The sequence below is a fragment of the Lytechinus pictus genome, chromosome 11, assembly GCF_037042905.1.
Source record: "Lytechinus pictus isolate F3 Inbred chromosome 11, Lp3.0, whole genome shotgun sequence".
NCBI lineage: Eukaryota > Metazoa > Echinodermata > Echinoidea > Temnopleuroida > Toxopneustidae > Lytechinus > Lytechinus pictus.
In genome coordinates this window covers 25,690,132-25,717,261 of record NC_087255.1, presented here as the reverse complement: position 1 = coordinate 25,717,261, position 27,130 = coordinate 25,690,132, and the positions used below count along the sequence as shown (strand labels likewise).

Sequence of the window (27,130 nt, the reverse complement as noted above, 5' to 3'; positions counted from 1 at the left end):
TGAGATCCTTATGTAACTTATAAACCGTCAAAACTGATTATCAATCAGTCAAGGGGGGGAGCTTCTTTCTTTGTTATCAAAATAATGAGTTTTCAGAGAGGATTTATAAAATATTAGTAAATATAAACCCCGATACAAACTTATGGTGAATTAGTGCCTCTGATGTGCGTTCTAGCTAGCTGCTTGAGTTTTATTCATATTGAAATATCCCCACCCCTGGCCCCTAAGAAAATGTTGAAAATTACAATAGACGAGTACGTACGGTAGGCCTATACGAAAAATATCGAGCAGCGCGCCTCCCTGGCATTAAGGGGTGAATATATCTGTTGGCCCCTTTTTTTTTTGGGGGGGGGGGTTGCTTGTCAAAATAAAATTCGACGGAAGAGTCTTAGGGGACCTAGATGATGAGGAACCTTCACTTTTTGACTTTTTTTTTTTTTGCTTGCCACACCCCCCCCCCCCCCCAAAAAAAAAAACTCCCCCCCCTGCGCACACACACACACACACCGTACCCTCACAAAACCTCACACACACAATAGAACTTTGCGCACGAGCAAGTTGTCGACTGGCCTGGTGACTGATGGATTCATTGAACTTGTCTTCGACTTCTCAGTCAAATGGTAAACTAACCATATATTTTAAGAAAATACCTTATTTAAAGATTGACCAGTTTTATTAATTTTCCTTTTGGGTGCACGAATATGCGCCACGTAATCAGTAACGCAAGTGTTGTTGCGTCCCTTCAGGATGCCCCACATATGAAATTTTGTGTAGGGTTTAAGTCCGGGAAGGAAGGGGGGGGGGGGCGCGTTCAGTATGATGGTGGTCCCCGAGTCTGCGCACCTAACAATTTGAGTTAAGATTTAACATGAATTTCTTTTTATTTCACAAAATCTTTCAGATAATAATGTTCTTTATATTATTATGAGTAAAGTGTACCAAATATCTCAGAAAAATTTGAAAGAAATATAGGATTTTCTTGAAAAAAACCTCGACTCCTCGAGCACTCATTTTCAATTTCAGATTGAAAAAAAAAGATGGTACCCCAGGCCATGTCTGCACACAATTTGGGGATTTTTATGAGAAAGGCTGCATTTTGGGGCCGTCACATGGAATGCCCAAAATTAATTAGTTTTTCACCATTTTGAGTCGGATTTATGAATGAATATCTGTCTGTCTATATGAATTGCATGTGTAAAGTTTGTGTTCGTTGCATATCTTCATTTACTAGAATCGCGCAGATACGCGTGTGCGCAGAGTCAAGGGGGACTGCGCAGACTTGGGGGAACTTGCCATATAATTGTATTATTATAATGCGTGGTGGGTATGTGCTGCGGAGAGGACCCCCATTTTTACACTAAAATTTCTGCTCCAAGCCCAAGGCATATAGCATTTTTATAATCTGAAATCTGAATAGTTAAGTTAGCAAAATGTCATTGAGAGACCCGTCTATTCTATCACGTTGTTGTAAGTTAAGACAGTAGCACAAAGACTCCATGATGATATTTTTTAATATTTTGCCATATACTTCATCATGGATGCCTTGAACTGCCTGCCATATGATATATATGTATAAGAGACAATGTAAACAAAGATGGATTTCCCTAGAAAATCCATCTTTTATTAAGATAAAAATCATGTAAATGTTTTTTCATTTTATTTATTTTAACACCTTCATACGCCTAAAGCTTACCTCCTTTCTGAAAAATATGCTGGAAAATAGCGAATTTTGATGACAAACAGATCGGGATCAGCCAGGTTCTTCTTCGATCGCTGTCAGCTACAGCTGAGCGTACGGATCGACGTGCCAGTGGATTGGCTCGGGCACGTTCATAGGCTCAGCTGTAGCTGCGCCGACAGCGATCGAAGAAGAACCTGGGCCTGGCTGATCCTGATCTGTTGTGGCTGAAATTCAGGTTCTTGATCAGTGCCTGGTGGGACTGACATCACAAGATATTGAGCTCAAAGTCAGAGCTATTTTTGTTTGTTATATGGTTCTGTGGATTGTTTTTTTTTCCTTTGCTTTAGATGGTACCCCAATGTGGGGCATGATGTCTTCAGAAGATGAGGAAGCACTGAAGGATAAGTTCCAAGCTGAGAGTGAGAAGGTTATCCACATGTGGTCCCTTGGCAAGGCTTCAGCTGTTGGTAGGCTATCTTTTCAATGTAGATATCAACATGATAACATTCCAACATTGTTGTATGCATTGTTTGGGAAGTAGACATGTCATGTGCAGAAAGGATGAAAGTTTTTGACTTACACTCAGGGATGACTAGGCTGAACACTTGAAATATTAACATTGAATGAAAAAAAAATAATGTGGTATCCGCTTTTTAGGTGTGGCTTATTTTGTTGAATTTTGTAAAAATTCTAGGCATATCATCATTGATATGCAACCAAAGATCTGATGGCGTCATCTTTCCACGTTTTGTCTGGCCTGCAAAGCAGAGTGAGACTTAAACGCCGCTTTTCCGACGGCGGCGGCAGCATCAACATCAAATCTTAACCTAAGGTTAATTTTTCGAAATGACATAACTTAGAAAGTATATGGATCTAGTTCATAAAACTTTGACATAAGAGTAATCAAGTATCACTGAACATCCTGAGCGAGTTTCAGGTCACGTGACCAAGGTCAAAGGTCATTTAGGGTCAATGAACTTCGGTCATGTTGGGGGGTAATTGGCATCATAACTTAGTAAGTTTATGGATCTTCATTAGTTCATTAAACATAGACATAAGGGTAGTCAAGTATAAATGATTGATTTGCTCACATCTTAGATCAGATAATCATGGTCAAAGGTCATTTTGGGTCATTGGACATAGCATTTTATTATCATATGAATGTTTTCTTTTGTGAATAATTATTCAATAGCTGTTTTCGAAGTCGGCACTGCTGCTATATCGAATTGCGTAATGCAGGCGAGACTGCCAGAGGCGTTCCACTTGTTATATTATTCAGGGATGCCACTCTTCAGATTTAAGTGTGAATTCAGATTTTTAAAAACTATTTTCAGCCATAGAAAATGTCTTGTTCATGTAGAAAGGGGGGTCATTTTAGATGGTTTGCAAGCTATAGGCTATCAATATGAACATTACACTTGAAGAAGAAAAAAAAACTTTTAAAGTGAGACTTCAAGATGCATAGGTCCATTTCAAAATACATAATGAAGATTTTTTATACTGACAGAAGCCACAGTTTCCATGTTTAAACAATTCAATTTTTATAGAGTATTTATAGATGTAACTTAGATATTTCTGTTTAAGTACCATACATCAGGTGAAAGAGAAAATAGTGAAATACAGAGGATATTAATATTTATCAAATACCCTTTCATGAATTAACTCTCAAATAGTCCGGAGCAGAATAAAGCGGATCTGATAAAAAAAATCCTGTTCACTATTTGTGAATTTGTCTACACTACAGTATTTTCTCTAACTGCAGCAAGGATATAGTGTGAACTATTGTCATGACAATTGTGAGTGATAAAGCACTCAAAATTTCTGAATTCCGGTCAGATTGCATGCACACAATGCATCAGGGCGTGGGAAATAAGTGACTTTCGTCCACGGAGTCGGCACTATTTGAGAATCCTAGTGGGTGTTTCATAAAGCTGTTTGTAATTTACCAGCGACTGTACAAAAGACTGGTGATCCTTTCTTAGGTGCTAAATCAATATCAATGAAGTCTTGATGTACATATACATGTATATCATTGACCAGAAAGGGTCACCAGTTGTTCGTAAAGTTGCTCATAGATTACGAACAGCTTTATAAAACACCCACCAGTTCATTAATTCCAAGAACGGGTGGATGTGTCATAAAGCTGTTCGTAAGTTAAGAGCGACTTTAAGAATGACTGGTGATCCTTTCTTATGCATTAAATAATCACCAATGAACAATCAATGGTGAATATAATTTTCCACAAGAAAAGATCACCAGTCATTCTTAAAGTCACTCTTAACTTACAAACAGCTTTATGAAACAGGGCCCCCAGGACAGGTGTGCCTACAGTGCAGATTAGAACATCCTGATAGCATTACTCATATTGTCTTCACTGTCTTTGTTCTCTACCTTTCAAGGAATGGTTTGCCTATAACCCACACCCACAAATGTATGAAAGGGGTATCAAGTCTTTTGTGTTCGTCTGATTACCGGTAGACTTCTTAATCTTTCACTGATGTATTTAAAAAGTGGAGAAATATCTTCATCAAAATGTATGTTGTATAAATATGCATTCTATCATGCAGCTATTGAAATGGAATGGCAATATTCTGAGACTATTGTAAATTATACTTAAAATGGTTATCATTTGTTGTTTTTTCTGCACAGAGAAAGATGCTGCAGTTACATTTTTGGTGCAGCTTGGAGCTGTACAATTTACTGTTCAGTCTGGCAGTAATCTCAAAGAATCTGAGAGAGGTTAGTTTCTACTTTCTAGCACAAAAGGAAGTTTTTTCTTTCTTGTCATGATGGAACATGCAGTCTGTAATATGTTACTGCCAATTGTTGTCAGATTTATTTCAAATATTTGTACTTAAGATTTTTTATTTGATATGATAATTCATAATTGTAATTTAAGTAAACTGAACTCTAAGTATAATCTCTTGGAGTAGCAGAAATATTTTTGACTTTTGATAAGAAGTGATAAAGGATATCTGTATGAACACAATTTTCAACCTTGCCAATTATTTGACTACAGAATTTCAGCTAATGCAGAATTGCAAAGTTCAATGTATTATTTGAAATGATGATAATTATTAATTGATTGAGTTTCAAAATATCTAGGATTTCGTATAGTGTTCAAATTTCCCAACCTATTAAACTGGTTCATCTTTTTTTTTTCATTGAAATATTTTGCTGATGTGAACTTCACCATAATGTGGTAAATATATGAGAAGGTGCATGTTGAATCAATAAAAGCTCTAACAGTTAGATATATTTACCAGTAGCTGGAAACTTTCAAATAATTTCCATCAATCTGTAGTATTTAAATGTAATATGCATCTAACATCCATTGATATATCAGTGTAAATCAGAAGTATTAGCTCTTTTCTTTTTTCGTAGTGTCAATCCATTTTGAGGAGGATCAGCCAGTGGAGACAGAGCATGTTGCTGCTGATGCATCAAAGCCTGGAAAGTATGTCTGTAAGAGAGAAAAATCTGTTAGGTTGCCTATAGCTTCACAACAAAACAATACCAAAGAGATAAAGCCAGATAGAAAGAAGTATTCATCATCGTGGATGACGGAATCCGATGATGATGATGATGACTATGACATCCAACTACCAGTCAGCACTGAAATAAAAGACCTGAGTCTTAAAGAGTCGCCAAGAGAGACACATCCATGTCCTGATTGCCATGCAATCCTACACAGCACATGGGAATTAGATCTTCACAAACTGCAGGATTGCGAAAAGGCCTTGTTTTGTCACGTGTACAATTGTGACCAGTGCACAAGGTCATTTTGTAAAAAGGCCCTGATGATTTACCATTTACGCAAAGTTCACAGTTGCAGCTTGAATCCGTCTGAAATGGTCCATAAGCTTCAGGAACTGAAAAGTGCAAAAAGGCAAAAAAGTGGAAAGGAAAAAGATGAATGTGAGAGCAAATCTGACAAGGCACCTACCAAAAAATCGCACAGACATCAAAGCCGGAAAGAAAGGAGAGAACGAAGAAAGAGGCGTAAGGCTGCAAGAAGAAAGAAAAGATGTGAAGAGGATGTTGCAGAACAAGAAGAAGAAAAGAATCTCATGATTAATGAGGGAGAGCCTGCAGACGATAACACAGAAAATGAATCGTCAGCTATGTCACCAGTCTCAGATGTCAGTGAAACTGAAACTAAGGAGGAGAGTCATTGTTCATTGACCATACCCCAGATGGATGACGACCATCGATCAGTTGATGAGCGGATAGAAGAAAACAGGGATGCCCCTTCGAATGACATGAAAAGGGAAAATGAAAAAATGATGGTCACCGATGATCAGGTGGGTAATGTAGAGTCAGATGAAGCAAATGAAGGAAATAGAATTCGGGAAGCATCCGACAAAGGAACAATAGAAGATGATCAGAGTGACTCTGCTACCAGACAAAAATCAGCAGAAAATGGGGGAAGTGCTATCTTGTGCATCCTTTGTGATATGCAATTCGAGACATTTCATCAAAGAGGTAGACACATGCTTGAGGATCACAAGGAATACGAAAAGCTGGCGTTTAAGTGCAGTACATGTGGGAAGACATTTTTGCAGAAATCTGTGTACACAACTCATGTCAAAACCCACATGGACAAGGAGGAAAGGGAGAAACACTATTGTGAATTATGTGGTAATGTATATTTGTCAAAGTACGATCACATTATCCATATGGAATGGCACAGCCAGAGATACAAATGCGAAACATGTGGTAAGGTGCTTTCGACCAAAAGAACTCTTGAGAGGCACGTTAATAGCGTTCACACCAAAGAGATAAAGTTCCCCTGCGAGATATGTGGAAAGGAATTCTACAATCCAGAGCGGTTGAGATGGCATGCCCAGAATCACATAGCAGAAAGGGAATTTGAATGTGATATATGCGGAAAAGCCTTCCTCCGTGCCCGTTCACTGAAGAAGCACAAAGAACTTGTCCATACAGATGCAGGACATTGCATATGTGAGGTGTGTGGATCAGCTTTCAAGACTCCAGGGAATCTGAGACAGCATGCTCGAACTGTGCACTCTGATGAATACAAGTACTGTTGTGAGATCTGCGGTAAGAAATTCAAGCGCTCATCACACTTGAATGCCCATATGAAGGTCCATTCCGATGATCCAGCCGACAAGCGTTTCACATGTCAACTTTGCGGGAAGGGTTTTAGAGTTCAAGCCAAGTTGACTGTTCATATGAATTGGCATTATGACATCAGATCGCATACATGTGATGTTTGCGGTAAGTCGTTTCTGACCAAAGGTAACCTGACCAAACACATGTACGTCCATCAGAACAAGAAACCCCATCAATGTCATGTATGTCTCCGGGAATTCACGGATCTGCCAGGGCTCAGGAAACATCTGGATGTTGTACATAAGATCACCCTGAAGAAGGTAATGACACAGAGAAATCCTGAAGCAACCTATTCCACAGAGCCAGCAAGGGTTGATGAACCCGTTGATAAACCTGGTACTCTGTCACCTTCACAATCAGCTTCAGGGCCTGACCACACCAACAGTGAAAGTGCAGCATTTGGTCATCAGACAACCTTTGACAGAGGCAATGATGGTCAAGTCCCTGAAGCCTCCGTCGGGTATGGATCATATGCGCAGACTTAATGTGTGAGCCCGTTATTGATTGTAAAGTCATTGAAAATGGATTAAACATTCTGTCTCGAAATATATGAATATAAAATGTGTTCCTTGTTTCCTTTCAACCAATTACATATTAAAAGTATAGTAATTACATAGAAATGACTTCGCAGTCTACTCTGAATATTCATACGCATGTATTTACCAAAGAATTTCTTTTTGTATGTTTTTTAGGAACAAAATAAAAGGGGATTCTTGAGGCATGTTTGGGGATAAAATAGGCAATTTCTAGTAAAAAATACAGAATTGGAAAAAATGTAACTTTGAAGCCATATCTTTGGCATGAATATTCTATTTTGTGATTTATATGAACAAGGATCACTGTTGCCATATTTCAAATATGAGTATCTCACTCACTGTTTTTCTTAGTTCTTGATTTGGAGAAATATAGAGCAAATTTCTCATTTCATTTACCTTAAAATGACAACAAAGTGGAAATGGGAAATATACATGGCACATTCTAATCAATGGTAATCATAAGTTTACAGTTAGAAACGTTAGTATTTGTTTGTTATGATGTATGCCTTTAGACTTTTATCACCTCAGAATAATTCTTGAGGTTTCTGCTTGAATCCAAGTGTTCTAAGCAGCTGAATTTATATTCCAATGGTATGCCATCCAGACCACTGCAGGGTCCATCGGCAATGTGAACCCAGTCATGTACAGAATGGCAGGGAATGGTTTTGGCAGCTTAAGTGCATTTGACTCAATTGATCAAGTGATTTCAATGTTTCTTAGCTGTTTCAAATGTGGAGTAATATTTAAACATGTATTGAATGAATTTCAAATGACCAGAGTTATTGCAGTTCGCCAATAGCCTGAGCCAGCTTGATTTTTTTTCATTGGGGTAATTCGGTTGAGGGGAGGGGTTGTTGATTTGAATGAGAAGGGAAAAAATCAAATTAGCATATCACTGAAAATATCAGAATTGGATGAAAAATAACAAAGTAAAGGAGCTTTAAATTAAAGTTTCACTTTATTATTCCACAAAACATCCTGGTCAGTATATGCAAATGACATCGCCTACTCATTTCTTTCGTATTTCGTTACATGAAATGTCTTGAATTTTTCTTCATTATGTGAAACTGTTTGATTCCTTGTGTATTTTGGATTGCCATTTAAGGACGTTCCACAGTTATATTTGTGCGCATTATGATCTGCGCATAGTTTACACTCTGACGTCACAATGGATGAACAGGTATTAATTAGCTGCGGGTATGAGCTGATTTTTCTCATCTTCTGCACTTTAACTGCAGATCCGATGCGTTATTTCATGAAGCTAAAAAATTGAATTATTCCATGGAACATTCAAAAAAATATTCTCTACAATTTCAAAATACTTTACTCTGCAGTGCTGCCAAGAATCACGAATATTAGCCCGAGTTTGAATAAATGGTAGAGTGGTTTTGATTTTTTCTTCACATAGATACTAAGCATTCGGCCCATTTTTGGTGTTTTAAAAAGCACATTTGCTCTAATAAAAATGCTGATAGTTTAACCCTTGAACCCCTATTTTGAACCCCTATTTTTTAATGTTTGTACCTCTTAGGTATACCTTCCTCTACAACTCTGCAAATTTTGGTGAAAATGACATGGATTTTGAATAAAGTGCAGCATTTATTGTACGTTTGTAGTTTGTTACTGAAATTTTACATTTTTCAGATTGGGATTTTGTTATCTTTTACGCCATTTTTAAGAACTGACAGTGCTGTTAAACTTAAAATTGCAAACAAATAGCACTATTAATAGATTCTCCATTCTAACGATACAATTATTAACTCTCTTGCGAAATTTGATGACTTTTTCATGTATTTTGAATGAGTAATGGAGGTTTAAACTCATTGTAGTAATCTTGGGCGGTCTAAAAATGCCAAATTCTTTTGAATGCGCAATTTTTAAGAACATCAATTTGGGTGAACTTTGAAGCTCTATAGCAAAAAATCAAGCACATGGACCTATGTTAATTTTTGCATATTTCGAATATTAAGGTTCTAAAGTATCTATGTGCAAAGTTTGGTGAAAATGACATGGATTTCACTTTAACTGTGGAACGTCCTTAAGCAACCTATTGAAATTTGTGAAGATGCTTCCTTATGTGCAAATGTGCAAACATTGAAATATTTTATATGATAAAATGTATAAAAAAATAGTGAGTGACATCATTGACTCATTTTTAGATCACTTTCTGGAGCACATAACTGTTTCGTGAAAAATTACTAAAGTTCAAAATGTCAATATTTTATATCCAATATCGATGTAATTTTCAGCATTGTGCTTAGTTTAATATTGCTCTTTACATTCGAATCAACTTTTTGTTAGGGTGGTCTTGCCTGTAAGGGAATTGATACTTATTTTTCCATTTTTTTTCTCAGCTTTTATCAAGACCCTCTTATGTAACAACAGTATTACATAAAATATAACTTTTATTCATCCAATTGTTAATGAAATATTTAATCTCCATGCTTTTAGAAGAAATGATTACCTTCAAATATCAAGTCCACCTTAACATCAAGTTACAAGCATAGCACTGGAAAATGTCATAAAATTCAGATGCAGAATAAAGGGAACTGTTGTATATTTTCATCCCCCAAATTGGCATATCATTTCTGCATACTAATGAGAGAGCCAATTATGTTTAAATTCACTGTTTTATGCTGTGTTTTTATTGTATGAAATTTTCATTTTCATAGATTTATTGAATGCTCACAAGGATGTTGGCAGCAATTACACTGTACAAAGGTTGTACTTATTGTATAAATTGAAATGTCTTTTTTCATTCAACTTCAAGAACAAAAAGAAAACACTCATGTTGAATTAATGAATAACATATATTTTGTGTATACAGGTACTGGAGAAGAAATCATGACTAAATCAATAAAAGGTTAAATTATCACAGTAGGTGTATGAGAAACACATCTCATATTCAAAATACCTTGCACCACATATATAATTGTTGAAAATCATGAGTGATGGATCCATTTGACTATATGTTCCAAAAAGTGATAATGTTTTTATTTTTCAAGTGAGTGTGCAATACATTGATTCAGGCAAGGCATATGATTTTACTTCCCATCATCAAGTTTGCATGTACTAGTAGTTCATCACAATTTGGCATAAAAAATCTACAAGTACATTATTATATTTTATCATTGCTCTAAATGTAATTACGTTTCCTTATTTCTGTAAATGTTTGGCACAGGTGATGCCAAACAAATAATAATAATACTTTTGCATTTTTTGTAAGTACTGTAATTCATTACATGCTGTCATCTGTACGGTGGTTCCTTTCTGCTGTATAACAATACTATCGTATGACTGCAAAATAGCAGGCAGGTCACTTAAACTGTCCATATCTTATGGACAATTTATGAGTTTGTCCCTAATTATGTAACTGATACATGTATTTACAATTGGTTAAAACTTCATGTAGATGGTTTGCACCTTTCCAAAGACTTACATGTATGATTTAGCATGAATGTAAGATTTGATTGTACATTTTTATGAATAGGCCTGCCGCCTACAAGGACCATAATATGAGAGCATTAGAAGCTTAACTTTAAATCTACATCTGACAATGAGATTGTTGTGTGGGTTTATGAGCCAAAAACATATTCTTGCTTTTCAAAGTCTCACTGCTGATAAACTTTACTGTAAATATATGTATTACTGGCAACTCACTCGATACTGTGGTATCTTTGTTATTTTGACTCCACTGTAATGAGCCATTGGGCTTTCATGGGTAGAACAGGGGGTATTATTTTATCTTATTTTCCTTATCCCTCTTTTTATCTCTTCCTTTTCACATTTCTCTTGTCTTTTCTTTTATCTTTTTTTCTCTTTTTTTTGTATACTTTTTTTTATCTTCCATTGACGAGTGGATACCATGCGCGACCATGGGGTCTCGAAAAGCACCCTAAACACGTAATTTCCATATCCTGAAAATGTACCCCTTAACAAGTATTGGCGCGTGAAACCCTACCCTTAACAAGTATTGGGAACAAAACGATACTCTTGGCAAATATTTCCTGAAATGAGCCCCTAAACAAGTACAGGAATATTTTATTGTTATGTCACGGGTCCTTTGGTCGTCAGTTTTCATTTGGTTTAGTACGACCCCACCTTCCACACCTCGCGCAAATCTGACTCTAAACACGTAGTGTTGGGGCAAAAAGGACATCCTTTATACAACATTTTAATTTTGTTTTATCATCCCCGCAAATTTGACCCTAAACACGTAACTTTCCTAGCGAAATAGATACCCTTTTTTCATTATTTTTGTGTTTTTGACACCCTTATCACGTTACGTACGTAACGTGCCCTATCTTGAAAAAGACATCCTTTTTACGTGTTTTTTTGGTCGCGCATGGTATCCACTCGTCAATGTAAGTGGCCCCCCCGGGCTTCCCCCTCCATTGTGAATGTCCCTTTCCCTCTTCCAAGAGCAGATCTAGGATTTCATGAAAAGGGACTAATTGGAGGTATATAAAAAAAAATGTCACCCAAATATTAGCCTACAATCTCTGCAGAGGCTGCAGCAGTTATTGTCTTTGCTGTTAAGCTGAACGCAAGCGATACATCGATCTGATCTGGCAAAGACTATGCATTGTGTTAGCTGCTAACGCAGCCACAATGCGTAGTATTTCGCCGCGCCAGATCAGACGTATCGCTTACGTTCAGCATAACAGCAAAGACAACTGCAGCCTCCGCCTAGATTATAGACTACCCAAATATGTGTGTTACAGTGCTTATTTGGTGCCAGTTGGAGTAATGTTCATTCCAAACTCCTGTTTTATATGGGTTGATCTATTCTCAAGACTAGAATAATATAATGAATGAAATAAAAAAGATATGAAATCTATTTTTGCAGTTTGAAAATACATTCACCATATTGACACTCAATGTAACTACGGCCCTGTAACAAAGGTCAGTGATGAATTGTGAAATGAAGTGGCCTATCAAGTCCATTGATGCATGTGCATTTTGTTCATTAGACTGGCGAGGAACCAATCAGAATTGTTCTTTCAAATTAAGGATTAAAAACTAAGCCTTTGTGTTACGGGCTCAGGTGAAAGAGTGGTAGAGGATTTTATGAAGTTGGAAAGGGGCTAGTCTTCATGCACAGACCTTGATCGAAACTTTGATCAGCAAGTTGGTCTTCACACAAGATCAGCACAAATAAAACTGCTATATTTCCTGAACAAGAGGGATGTTCTCTACTCAAGTGAATGGCAATGACCTCCGTCAGGCTGCATATTCAGGTCTCTTACTGTTGGGGAATGGTTTGAACTTAAAAGTAGAAACATATACCGGTATGGATTAAAGACTGACATAGAGAAAGGGTGAGAGAAAAAGAGTGTAGGAGGTGAGTAGAGTATTTAAGAGACCCTTGCACTGTTAAAATTAATATGAAGGATTAATAATTTCATTCAGAATTTAAAAAAAAGAAAATGGAAGGATCTCAATTCAATACACTTTTAATATTGGGACAGGTGTGACTGCTCCATTTTGATAATTCAAAAATTTGATTTCTTTTATCTGTAACATCCTACATGATAACCTTAAGTGATTAGAGCTGATGTAAGATTGGATATAAAAAGGCTGCCTTTTTATTTTTATTCCCTCTTTTTTTTTTTTAATGATACAATATTTTCTAAATATTTTGACTGCTTGTGTTTGTGATTGGTTTTGATTTGTTCAATAAAAACATTTTTAAAAACACCTAAATTTGAACTGAGAAATCAGAAAACCGCACATGTGATCATCACCCTACCCCCATAAATCATATATCTACAAACAAATATTAAAGCAAATAATACTAGTAGTGATACAATCATAGATAAGGTAATAATTGTATAAAATTCAACATTTAGCTATTTTTCATGCTACACTTGTCAAATGAGTATAAAATATATAAATAACTGATTTTTTTTTTCAAAGACTTGTCTATATGTAACATTTTCTCTTCATTTCCTCATTTCTTTACAATGAATCTAGGCCGTATTAAAGTCAAAGCACAACAAATTTCTTTCTGCGGTTTAAATCCCGGGGTTTTGGAGACTTGGCAGCCCCCACCCCCACCCAGTACCGGATATCAAATCGGTCACGTCAAAGTCTGTTTCAAATTAATCTTTGACTAGTGCTCAGTTGGCAAGCCCTCAAAAAGTGGCTTTTATCCAAGTGATATTCATGACTAGTGTTTTTTTCATTGTTAATGAGCTTGGTGCGGACCAAAACACATCTTATTCAGCCATTGCTGCTCTAAATATTGACCAAATTTCATGTTTTTGGTATCTTTATAAAGAAGAAATATCATTCTTTCAGGTCATGCGTCTGAATTTTTAAAAAGATTTTGTAACATAAATGAAACTTTTGATCTAAAACATGAAACAAAAATTATTTTCATGCAACAAAAGTTGTTGTTTTCTGTTTGAGCACAAATGACTTTTAAATTATGATAAAGCTGAAGATCTAAGCTTTAATATGATATAATTTAAAAAAAAAGAGGTATTCTAGATGAGTCAGCAGCCAGCTTTTCATAGGCTAAGTACATTTAGCAGCTCAAAAACAAGAATACTGCACTCTGGTCACAGAGACCACGCCAAGGAGGACCACACACCGTATCGTACCCACGCAAATTCCAATGTTCCCCCCGCCCGCCGGCTGCGAAATTATTTTTCCCACTGAGTTCTGGACCAACATATGAATATTCATGACTTGCGTCTTCGGATTGAGAGTACGCATGCGCATGGACTTCTCCTCGACCAGTGCCGGTCGATCGTAAGCATTCACGTTCAGTTATTCAGAATGAATTATCATCGTCAAATTACCGGTACCCTTACATAGTTACATAGGCCTTACGCTTATATATATATATATATATATATATATATATATATATCCAATTCTTAAACACTTATCAAACTAGCTGCCATTAATGGCAAGACATGTGCTATGCTAGGGCTCGCTTAGGCTAGCGCATTAACTTTTCCTCAAATCTGGACTTGTCTAATGCCTAGTACTAATCAGTGTTGTGGTGCCTTGATGCTCGGCCTTGGCCTTAAGGCGCCTAAAGGCCTACTTTTTCAAAGCCTTGGCCTTGAGAGGGCCTTGGCCTTGAGGATTTTGAGCCTTGAAATTTCAAGGCATTTTCAAGGCATTTTGTATGTTGTACTTTCATTTGTTTTAAATAAGTAATTATAAATGTTTCAATTGTTTTTTTTTTAATATTTAATGACACTAATGGTCAATACTACCAGTCACCAGTAACATTGGCAGCAGCAGTAGTAAGTGTACTAGCAGTGTCATCAATTGCAATGGTCACCATTATCAAGAATTTTCAAACAAAGAATACATCAGTTACGAAAAATAGCATTATGTATTGGTAATGTGTTGTAATCATGACTAATTATGATAAAGACAGTAAATAATAATGATCATGATCAACATAATAGTGCTTTGATGACAAGAATAAATTTGACATCTGACTGCAATTTTGACAACAATTTTCATACTTTAAACATAGCTAACTCTAAAGAACGATAACAAGGTTGATTTCTATTCCATTAGGACTTTCCTTGTATTATTTTCTTTGGCCAACAAGAATGTTTTAAGTCTTAATGATATTCTGAAAAGATTTGGTAAACTTGAACACAGTCTTCAATTTTGTCATATCCAAATGGGTTATGTCAATGGCATGATGAGCCAGAAACTTTGAGGGGCCAAGCATGGCATATAGAGCAAAATTTCTGTCAAAAAAAAGAAGAAAGCGATTGAAGCGAGCGAGTGAACAAAATTTGTCCCCCTCTTTTTATAGGAAAAGCTAATTTTGCGATAGATTGTTTAAAAAATAATATCACATTTACTCCTTTTTTTCCTTTCCCTTTCCCCCTTGTCTAAGTTTATTCTTGGTGGTGGAACTTCTTCTTCTCTCTATCTCTTTTCTAAATTGTATATTTGTTTACTTAATAAATGTTTACTTCTTTTTAATCATATATCGTTCAACAGTGAATTTCATTTCTCTACAGTTTCAAGGAAATAAACAACGTATTTGTTTTTGTGTCAATATGGTTTCAAGAAATAATAATTAATAAAAAAATAATAATTGAATAATTAATAATTATTAATATTAGCAATACGTATTAATAATTAATGATTGATTAACTATTTAAAGAAATAATTAAGATTTACTCTCTCCCAACTAAGGGTATGGGTTGCGCCCTGTTTATTTTATATCCTTTTGAATATAACTCTATTTTGTTAGTATTCTTTATTCTGTTTTTTAAGGTAAAATAAGTGTAGAAGATACAAGAAATGAGAATTGAAATTTAAAAGTGGTTGTAAGCAGAAAAAAATATGAAAACTGACAAGAGTCCTAAAAATGACTCATTTTCAGTTTAAGCATTTGAAAATTTTAGCTTGCGCTTTGTGCTCTCTTGCCTCCCCCCCCCCCCCCCCCAAAAAAAAAAAAAATTCCCTGTAGGATTTTTTTTTTTCAAAATGAAATATGCACTTTTAAAAAAAGAAATATACCTTCTTTAATAATAAAACATAATACATTTTAGGTTCGAAAATCACAGATTTTGAATCGTGCTTGCATCAATTATTCTTTAGTACAGTACTAATCCTGCTCATGATTACAAAAATGTATAGAATGTTGCTTTATGGTTGGAATATCACAAATTTTTGGCTCGCTTCCTGCACTCGCATAAATTATTCTACTCGTTCTCTTCCCGTTCACAAAAAAAAAATGCTTAGAATGTCCAGTTTTAAGGTTGGAATATCACAAATTTTTGAGCACGCGCTTTGCGCTCGCATTATTTTTATTGGTGAGTTATGTATCCTATTTAAAATGCAGTAATTAACTGCTTCCTTTACTGGTCAGTATATAAAAAAAAAAATTAGCGGGCGTAAAGTTATTTTTAGTTAGATACACATCTTTTTCATGATTACAAAACCAGCTCAGAATATTTAATTTCCATGTCTTATTACACGACATGTCAATAAGTTTGAGCTGGTGGTTCGCGCTGGCAACATTGCGCAAGGATGCCCTTTTAACAATGATTAACCCCATAATTGACCATAAATCAAGTTTTACAACTTCAGAATTTTTTTTTTCAAAACCGCTTGCTCGCTATGCTTTGTCGCTGAGAAGTAAAACCTAAATCAAAATATCTATATTATAATTAAAAATGACTTTAGAAAGCCTTTGCTCAACTTAATTTCTACAAAACACACAATTACTTTATGCAGTTCATGATCTCATTTTGAAAATACATGTATCTGTTTGCAAAAAAAACCTCATTTTGATAAATGAGTGCCTTTTTGGCGTTGAACCCCCCCCCCCAATAATAATTTTCTGCTGCCCCTGTCCCAGGGAGTGGAGAAAAACATACGTTGAGAAAGCCAGGATCAGATGACCGTGGCAATAATCATTATTGCAATGTAAATCGCCTAGAAAAATTATGGATTATGTGTACACAGGTAACTATATCATTATTTTAATATGTCTCTATCATGAAATTATTTTTGTTTTTAATGTACAAAGGTTAATTTTTTTTCTCGCTCAGTTCGCTCGCTCACATACATTTTACCATGTGTTATGTCTGCCGCCTAAGTATTGTTAGTTCATTGTTCTGTATATCGTAAGTTTGAAATGCCTTGGCCTTGAGGTTTTCAGGCCTTGGCCTTGGGTTTCCATGCCTTAGCCTTGGCCTTTGGTATTGAAGCATTGGCCTTGGAGGTTTGAGCCTTGACTACAAAACTGAATAGCCGACTAATGTCATGGTTAACTTCGAACTTTACGTTTAATTAGGTTTAGACAAATGTTAGCTTATTTGCCATGGTTTGTCTAGTCCGTATACAAAACCAGTCCTAGATCTAAAACAAAATATCTTAGTTCGAGTCTAGTCTCTAGATCTAGACTCCGATCTACGCTGTATCAGCATGGAACCACTAGTGTACCAAAGGGGGGGGGGGGGCAGACTGCCCCTCTGATGAGTCACAACTTCCCTTGAGAAGCCAAATTAATAATTTGTAATGTAAAAATGCAATGAAAAATACGTATGTCCCCTCTTTTGAACGTGAAGATCTTTTTTTTTGTGGAGGGCGGCTTGTCACATTATTTCGTGGACGAAATATCCTCTAAAAATTTGCCCCCCTTTTGGAAAATCCTAGGTACGCCAGTGCATCAGAAGCGTAGCTACGGGGGGGGGAGGGGCTGGGGGCATGTGCCCCCCCCCCCCAGAAAAAAATTGGTAGAGCAAAAAAAAAGGGGGAGAAAGAAGAAAAGAAAACGGAAAAGAAGAATAAAGACAGAAGAAAAAAAAAAAGAAGAGGAAAAAAAAGGGAAGGCGTGTGAATGAAATAATGTGAGGTGAAGACTTGAAAAAAAAAATCTTTCATGTTACTATATTATATTTTTGCTTGCACTTCGCGCCATAATTGCCTGTTCGATGAGATTTATATCTTGCTCAATAGGCTGATATGGAGCAAGTTTTGAAGTCAATACACAAAACATATTTTAGCTCGGACTTCGTTCGAGCTTTCATTATTTATTTTTTTTATTTACAAATTTAAGTGCTCTGTAAAATGTCCGTTTTATGGTCTACATATCAGCATTTTAAGCTCACGCTGCGTGGTCAAATTGTTTGATTTGCCAAGTTCATAATGTCTACGTGTATTCCATAATGTTCCATTAAACAAATGTATTCAGAATGCCCAGATTCTAGGTCTAAATCTAAAACATGCGCGATAGCCTGCATCACGGTTCTTTATTTAAAATGTATTTAAATTATCCAGTTTCACATCAGAATATCAATAATTGTCTGCTCACGCTTCACGATCGCATTATTAATGATACCCAATTAACTATATCCTATTTATGATTACAAAAATGAATAGAGTGTCCTGCTTTTAGGTCTAAAATCTCAATTTTCTTCCTCTCGCATCAATTGTTTAGTTACATCCTATCCCATTTATTAATACAAAAAGTGCTTAGAATGACAATTTTTTAGGTCGGAATGTCAAAAATTGATCGCGCTTCGCGCTCGCATTATTGAAATATATACCGTCTTCGTGGGTAACTGAAAGCTAGTCCTTAACAGGTCCCTTTTCGATAATGCTATAACAGTTAATACAAATTTCTGCTCGTGCTTGGCGTTTGCAGTAACCATCTAGTTACATACGAATCTTGTTCAGGATCACACATACCATCGCCCATAATATACTTTTTTTTAATCGCTCGCGCTTCGCGCTCACACTTTTTATAAGGCTTATGAGATTATTTCATGTTTATGGTGTTTTATAAGAATAAAACTAAGAAGTGACTGATCGGGGAAAATATAGGTGAAGATAATTTCGGGCCCCGTCCCCTATTGGCGAAAGTCCGATCCGCCCTTTTGACACATACACACACACCGGAAAAAATGGCCGGTGCCCCCCCCCCTGAAAAAGCAAGGACCCCCCAGTGCCCCCCCCCCCCAGGAAAAAAATCCTAGCTACGCCACTGCAGTGCATGGAACGTATTCTAACGTCAGTGATCTTGATCCCCGTCTTCACCCCAAATTAAGGATTTCTTAGCTGAAAAAATTTGACAAGCAAAAAAAAAAAAGAAAAGATCTTCACGTTCAAAAGAGGGGACATAAGTCTTTTTTTGTTGCATTTTGACATTACAAATTATTAATTTGGCTTCTCAAAGGGGGGGGGGGCACGTCCCCTGGATCAGTTGTAAATCGTCAGGGGGCAGTCTGCCCCCCCCCCCTTTGGTACACTAGTTGTTCCATGCTGATACAGCGTAGATCCCCGGGGGGGCCACTTACATTGACGAGTGGATACCATGCGCGACCAAAAAAACACGTAAAAAGGATGTCTTTTTCACGATAGGGCACGTTACGTACGTAACGTGATAAGGGTGTCAAAAACACAAAAATAATGAAAAAAGGGTATCTATTTCGCTAGGAAAATTACGTGTTTAGGGTCGAATTCGCGGGGATGATAAAACAAAATTAAAATGTTTTATAAAGGATGTCCTTTTTGCCCCAACACTTCGTGTTTAGAGTCCGATTTGCGCGAGGTGTAGAAGGTGGGGTCGTACTAAACCAAATAAGGTAAAGCCGACGACCGAAGGACCCGTAACAATAAAACATTCCTGTACTTGTTTAGGGGTTCATTTCAGGGAACATTTGCCAAGAGTATCGTTTTGTTACCAATACTTGTTAAGGGTAGGGTTTCACACGCCAATACTTGTTAAGGGGCGCATTTTCAGAATATGGAAATTACGTGTTTAGGGTGCTTTTCGAGACCCCATGGTCGCGCATGGTATCCACTCGTGAATGGAAGTGGCCCCCCCGGGCGTAGATCAGAGTCTAGATCTAGAGACTAGACAAGAACTAAGATATTTTTTTTTTTAGATCTAGGACTGGTTCTGTATACGGACTAGACATATTAAACCATGGTAAATAAAATCAAACGTAAAGTTCGGAATTGACCCCGTTCGAAGTTAACCATGGCATTAGTCGGCTATTACTATTAGTATTAGGCATTAGACAGGTCCAGATTTTAGGTAAAGTTAATGCGCTAGCCTAAGCTAGCCCTAGCCTAGCACATGTCTTGCCATTAATGGCAGCTAGTTTGATAAGTGTTTAAATAGATCTAAGCCTATATAAGACCTATGTAACTATGTAAGGGTACCGGTAATTTGACGATGCTAATAATTCATTCTGAGCAACGTGAACGCTTGCGACCACGCGCATGCGTACTCTTAATCCGAAGACGCAAGTCATGAATATTCATATGTTGGTCCAGAACTCGGTGGGAAAAATAATTTCGCCCCCCCGGCTAGCTAACTAGCGCTAGCTGGCGTACGTACACACACGTACACGTACACACAGGCGCTGGCCTGAGTCTCTGAAAAAATTCTAGCTGTATTGGGAGGAGTCGACAAAGAGGGCAAGGAGATAGTGACCGAAATCCAAGGAATTATCATCACAAAAGACGAAGTTGGAGCTTGCTTGGCGTGCAACAACGACGTCGACGATGGAAAGTAAGCTATTTTTAAACTAGGCGCTTTTATAATGATAGAATAGTCCATGTCAAGAGATTGACGATATTTTTCTGATCGGGAGATTAATTCTATGGCACAACGATTGTGATACACGGGGATTTAGCTCTTGTGTAATTCGAATGACTGCTATCACGGATTTGTGATATCCGTATAAGATATACGTGCATAAGAATTGCATGCGTAAGTAATAGAATGACATCCTATAGAGTATATTGATTAATTAGTATACCCAGTTGTGGTGTGTCCGGACGGGTTGTGTGTCCGGACGATCAATTTTAGAAAGTCATTTGGAAAAAATTACAAGCGAAGTTTGAGCAAATTTTAGTACAAAATGTTAGGAAATATTATAAAGAACAAAATAGAAGATGACTACAAATATTGAATTCATATTCTTAGTGTAATCTAACCCAGAGAGCTCCCGTCCGCGCAGCGGGCGGGAGCCCAGAAGCTCACAGTGTATTCTACCATTGCCACCGGACAAGGGTGATTTATGGTCTAAATATTTCCCCAAATGAATTGTGAAAACAAAAAGTGTACAATTACCACGATTATATGGATGAAGGTCTAGCGAGTGGCAGATTCCTGACATCTGAGCACAGTCTGGAACCTCAAAAAAACGAAAAGTTCTCTGCTTCTACCCCGTCTCGATCGGCCATTTTTGTTAAAAATCGTAACAAAACGGCCGATCGAGACTGGGTAGAAGGAAAGAACTTTTGTTTTTTTTGAGGTTCCAGACTGTGCTCAGATGTCAGGAATCTGCCACTCGCTAGACCTTCATCCATATAATCGTGGTAATTGTACACTTTTTGTTTTCACAATTCATTTGGAGAAATATTTAGACCATAAATCACCCTTGTCCGGTGGCAATGGTAGAATACACTGTGAGCTTCTGGGCTCCCGCCCGCTGTGCGGGCGGGAGCTCTCTGGGTTAAGTGTAATCCAAAGACAAAAAAGAAGGCTTTAAGTTTAAAGATATAAAGTGTCTGGACACCCGACCCCCCATCCTATACTTGGGAATTAAAATAAAGTAGAAGTAAATTAAGGAGGTGAGAAAGAAAATGAGGTAAAAACTTTAAAAAATAAAAGAAAGTTAGAATACAAGAAGGATGAATGAAAGAAGGTTTCCATCATTCTTTGAAAATGAATGAAAAAAAAGAAAGGGAAGATCGACGAATGAATGAGTAGCCAGGCGGCTTCTAGAAAGTAAAAATCATTTACTAACGTAAGGTCACTCTCATGAAGCCAGGCCTTCTATCCCATAGACCCACGCAATGGAAGCCAAAACCTGAAACTTTCACCCCCGAGATTTCTACTTTCCTTCTAAAAGTAGGGTGTCTGGAGAAAAAAATTATTTTTCTTATTTCAAGGAAATATCACATTCATTTTCTTTGTGAATTTGAAGAGAAAAAACCTTCAGACTGACAGAAATGTAATATTTTTTGAAAAAATCAAATTATTGGCTGCAAAAAAGAAGAATGAAATTAGGTCAATTTTCAGCATTTCCCTGCCATAGACTGTGTAGTTAAGAAATGGACACACAAATCCTAATTTTTAGCTTCCGAGAGCTGTTATAAATTTATTATTGATGCCAGAAACTTGTCCATAAAGTGCCTTATAGGAATTTTTATGCTCTTTCTGATGGTATGATTTTTATAAAGATTTGGAAACCAGATCATAATGAAAAATTGCGACAAAGTGAAAAAATTTGTGCAAAACAGAAATTTCATTTTCCCATAGAAAACGCATGGGGAAAAAACATTCTCAACACACACACAAATAAGGGTTTGCAATTTATCTCTAAATCCTTATTTCAAATAATCCTATAAACTTGTCCTTACTGTCAAAAGAATCCCCTGAATTTTCTCTGTCCATACATGCCAAAGAAAAGTTAATAGTCAATTCAGATCACATTTTTTTAGCAGCCTGAATTTCCCGAAAAAAATGTGCCATATTTTCCCCTAAATCAGCCTGTCTTATGCTGACACTTTTCAGTGTGGCTTCAGACACCCTACTAAAAGATCTAGCTCTAAATCATGTACATGGGATAAAACTTCATTTCCGACATTTCTACGCTCTCGTTGTTATTTTTAAAACAAGAATTCATCAAAAAAATGAAAAAATATTGTGAAAAGACGGAAGAGACTTGCCTGATGAAGTACAATAAAAAACAAGATGGCGGCGTAAACATCAGGCAAGTCTCTTCCGTCTTTTCACAATATTTTTTGATTTTTTTGATGAATTCTTGTTTTAAAAATAACAACGAGAGCGTAGAAATGTCGGAAATGAAGTTTTATCCCATGTACATGATTTAGAGCTAGATCTTTTAGAAGGAAAGTAGAAATCTCGGGGGTGAAAGTTTCAGGTTTTGGCTTCCATTGTGTGGGTCTATGGGATAGAAGGCCTGGCTTCATGAGAGTGACCTTACGTTAGTAAATGATTTTTACTCTCTAGAAGCCGCCTGGCTATGAATGAGTGATAGAAAACATAAAGCGGAGAAAGGAAAAAGAAAGCAAAAGAGGAAGAAAAAATAAAGGAAAGAAGAAATGTTTCCTTCATTTGAAAGAAAGAAAAACAGGAACTTGAGGAAGGAATGGAAAGAATAAGGGAAAATAATTAGAAGGGGGAAAAGAAAATAAAGAATGATGAAAGAGAGGGGGGGTAGCCAGGAGGCTTCTAGAGAGTAAAAATCATTTACTAACGTAAGGTTACTCTCATACGAAGCCAGGGCTTCCGTCATATACTTTTGCGTGTACCACCAAAAAACCTGAAACTTTCGCCCCCGAGATTTCTGCTTTCTTTCTAAGAGATCTAGCCCTAAAAATCATGTACATGGGATACAACTTTAATAATTTCCGACATTTCTACGCTATGGATTTTATTTTTAGACAAGAATTCATCCCAAAAAAAATGAGAAAAATATGAATAGACGGAAGAGACTTGCCCGATGTTTACGCCGCCATCTTGTTTTCTATTGTTCTTCACCCACGATACGGACGCTTGCGTCGCGTAACGTTGGGGAAGAACAATAGAAAACAAGATGGCGGCGTAAACATCGGGCAAGTCTCTTCCGTCTATTCATGATATTTTTCTCATTTTTTTTTGATGAATTCTTGTCTAAAAATAAAATCCATAGCGTAGAAATGTCGGAAATTAAGTTGTATCCCATGTACATGATTTTTAGGGCTAGATCTTTTAGAAAGAAAGTAGAAATCTCGGGGGCGAAAGTTTCAGGTTTTTTGGTGGTACACGCAAAAGTATATGACGGAAGCCCTGGCTTCGTATGAGAGTAACCTTACGTTAGTAAATGATTTTTACTCTCTAGAAGCCTCCTGGCTAAGGGGGGGGGGGATGAAGGGAGGTGAAAAATAAAATAATGGAAGGAGACAAAGAATTTTAAAAAAGGATGGGAAGGGAGAAGGAAGCAAAGAAACTAAGTTTAATGAAGGAAATTTTTTAGAAGGAGAGTAAGAGAAAGAAGTAAAGAAAGAAAAATTAATAGAGAGAGAGAGAAAAAGGATCAGGAAAGAAAGCTAGGAAAGATTGGAAATGAAGATAAATAGAATAATATTTTAAAAAAAGGCAAACAGGAAGGATAGACGGATGAAGAAAGAAGGATAAACAAGAAAGAGGCTCTACAAGAAAGCTAAGAAGAGTGGTTCCGCAGCGGATTGGAAAGAGTTTACACTCCTACGGAGGAGCACGGACGGAGAGATAAGAAGAGCTAGGAACAATTACATGGAGGATATTATTGGTGGCTTGCTTCAAACCAATAACACAAAGCCCTTCTGGAACCACCCATGGCTACATCTCTGCCGCCGACTACAGAATAATTGAAGGCACGGCGCATTCAACAAATAACGTTATTTTCCGAAAAATGAATACGAGGACTTACAGAATGAAGTCATCCTACGAAACTTACCAAACGATGTGAAGTCAATTCCTCATAATTTGATGAATATCCCTCAAAATGCTTCATTTAAGCGTTGATTTTTCTTCTCGTTGACAAAATACGAAAGTCATCTTTCTAGCTCTCAAATTTTTCATCTAATGAGCGAAAGAGGGCACGCGATTTATCTTCATATCAAAGACACTACAAGGGAAAGACTAGACACAAAAATTATCTTACACGTAAATAGATGCAAAGCGTCACGCAAAGTCTGCAAAGTTTTCAATCTTTTTACTGTAAAGACTTTGGTGGAACGTTAATTGACAAACGAACGGTAGCACTTGCGGGGCTTTGTTCAAGGTGCATAGAATTTTCTATATTTTTTGTTTAATTTGACATCGTTTTGAATATTTTCCAAAAAGTATTATCGTCAGCAAAAATAATAAAAAAGTATTTTTTTAAGTTATTGCATTTATTGGGGTCTCTATTTTATCAAACAATTATTGGAATAATTGGACTAGCTCAGCTAGTCAACCCCCACCCAAGGGAAACTAGCGAGCCCGCCAATTTTGTCTTATTTGCATATTGCCGCCTCGCGGCGTATTTGCATATACGCCCGACCAATCACATAACGGATCAGTGCCCACCTATTGTTCCCGCGTTCGTGCGTACGGTCCTGGGGATTGGTATAAATTGACTACCGTATCAGATAATTTTCGTCACTTGATAAAGAGTTGCAGCGGCACTCAAAAGCTCGTGAACTTGTAAGCTAGTGAACACTTTTTGCGAGAGTGATCACGAATTTCCTAGAAAGCTAGTGAACACTTTTTGCGAGAGTGATCACGAATTTCCTTGTTGACCATAGTAGATTGCGAGACAAATGAATACCCTCTAGCGATTATTTCATTCCGCAATAATGAACCTATTTAGAATTATTGGAATTGCGCATAAAATGAATCATGAATCTAGTTTAAAAAAACCCACCAAGCTGAATTAAGGTTGTGAACTGTATTAGCGCCACCAACGACCTCCTTTTTATTTCCGTGGAAGAGACGTGCGAAGCCACTTTCCAGGCGGAGGTAAGCGATTTTGCTCTTTTTTGTGTCCTTTTAAATTAAAAAAATATGTTAAAAATTGAAAATGGAACGCTTTATACCATAAAAAGCCCTGGTGAGTAGCGGAATGGGTTTCGGCTAACATCATTCACGTTATGAAGCGATGTTAACGACAACTCTAAAATCCACTACAAAAACACGATGTTGTGAGTGTTCTGGAACTACATAAAGTCAATCAAGAGGGAAGTACTTGGGGTTCCTACATTGTCAGTAGATAATGTCAAGGTCACATTACCTAAAGATAAAGCAAATGCTTTGAATAAGCAATTTAGTTCAGTGTTCACACAAGAAAACCTGGCAAATCTTCCAGATATTCAGGATTCTGATGTTCCGGACCTGCCTGTCATCATAGTTACACAGACGGGGGTCGAAAAGCTCTTGAAAAAAATCCAACCCAACAAAGCTTCTGGACCTGATGCCATTCCGGCAAAGATCTTAAAGGAGTGTGCAACGTCATTGGCTCCGGTACTAACGAAGATCTACACAAAAATCCCTGGACTCTGGACGCATACCTTCAGTCTGGAGAGAAGCCAATGTTACCCCACTCTACAAGAAAGGTGACAGGAGTGAGGCCAGTAACTATCGACCAGTATCCCTGACTTCAATATCTTGTAAGATCCTGGAGCACATTCATCATCATATCATGGCTCACTACGACAAGCATGGTGTACTTGCGGATGTACAACATGGTTTCTGCTAACCCAGGGAGCTCCGGCCCTTTTCGCGGGCTGGAGCCCAGGAGTCCACCGTGCATTTACCATAGACACGGGACTAGGGTAGATTGTGGTCTCAATAACTTGGTAAGAAAATTGTGAAAACAAATTATGCTCTTACCACGATTATATGGATGAAGGTCTATCGTGTGGCAGTATCCTGACATCGAGGCACAGACTGGAACCTAAAAAAACCGAAAAGTTCTCTCATTCTACCCCAGTCTCGATCGGCCATTTTGTTATAAATTTTGAAAGTATTAGGAGAGGTATCGCGACAGAACTTTTTGGTTTTTTTAGGTTCCCGTCTGTGCCTCGATGTCAGGATACTGCCACACGATAGATCTTCATCCATATAATCGTGGTAAGTGCATAATTTCTGTTTTCACAATTTTCTTTCCAAGTTATTGAGACCACAATCTACCCTAGTCCCGTGTCTAAGTGTAAATGCACAGTGGACTCCTGGGCTCCGGCCTGCTTCGCGGGCCGGAGCTCCCTGGGTTAGGTTTCCGCAAGGGTCGATCATGTGAGACACAGTAAGCAGCTCTTGTAGATGACCTAGCCAAGGCTCTGGATAATAGAGGTCAGGTAGATTTAATCATCATGGACTTTAGTAAGGCCTTCAATTCAGTGCCACACAAATGCCTACTCAGAAAACTTCATAGCACCGGAGTTTGCAATAACACCCTCCAGTAGATTGATTCATTCTTAACAAATCGTCACCAGCAAGTAGTCGTACAGGTTGAAACCTCAGAAAAGTGTGATGTAACATCAGGCGTCCCGCAAGGGACGGTCCTCGGACCGCTCCTGTTCCTCGCATATATCAACGATCTTCCTTCTGGGATGTACTCCAATGTTCGGCTTTTTGCAGATGACTATTGTATACCGAGACATACATGAGAAAACAGAAATCTTGCAAGGGGATCTAAACAAACTAACTACATGGGAAAAGGATTGGCAGATGTCATTCAATGCCTCTAAATATTTTCAAATGAGAATCATACATAAGAGAAAACCAATCTAA

The 27,130-nt window shown here is 37.3% G+C and overlaps 1 protein-coding gene across 1 annotated transcript; it reads left to right on the top strand.

The window, feature by feature from the left end:
* The first annotated feature begins 499 nt into the window (after positions 1 to 499).
* On the top strand, positions 500 to 11,012 carry LOC129271076 (zinc finger protein 234-like). Its single transcript, XM_064106211.1, has 4 exons — positions 500 to 620; positions 2,029 to 2,148; positions 4,331 to 4,420; positions 5,066 to 11,012. The coding sequence occupies exons 1-4, from the start codon at positions 581 to 583 to the stop codon at positions 7,300 to 7,302; spliced, it is 2,487 nt and encodes an 828-aa protein (XP_063962281.1). The 5' UTR covers positions 500 to 580; the 3' UTR covers positions 7,303 to 11,012.
* Positions 11,013 to 27,130: the final 16,118 nt, after the last annotated feature.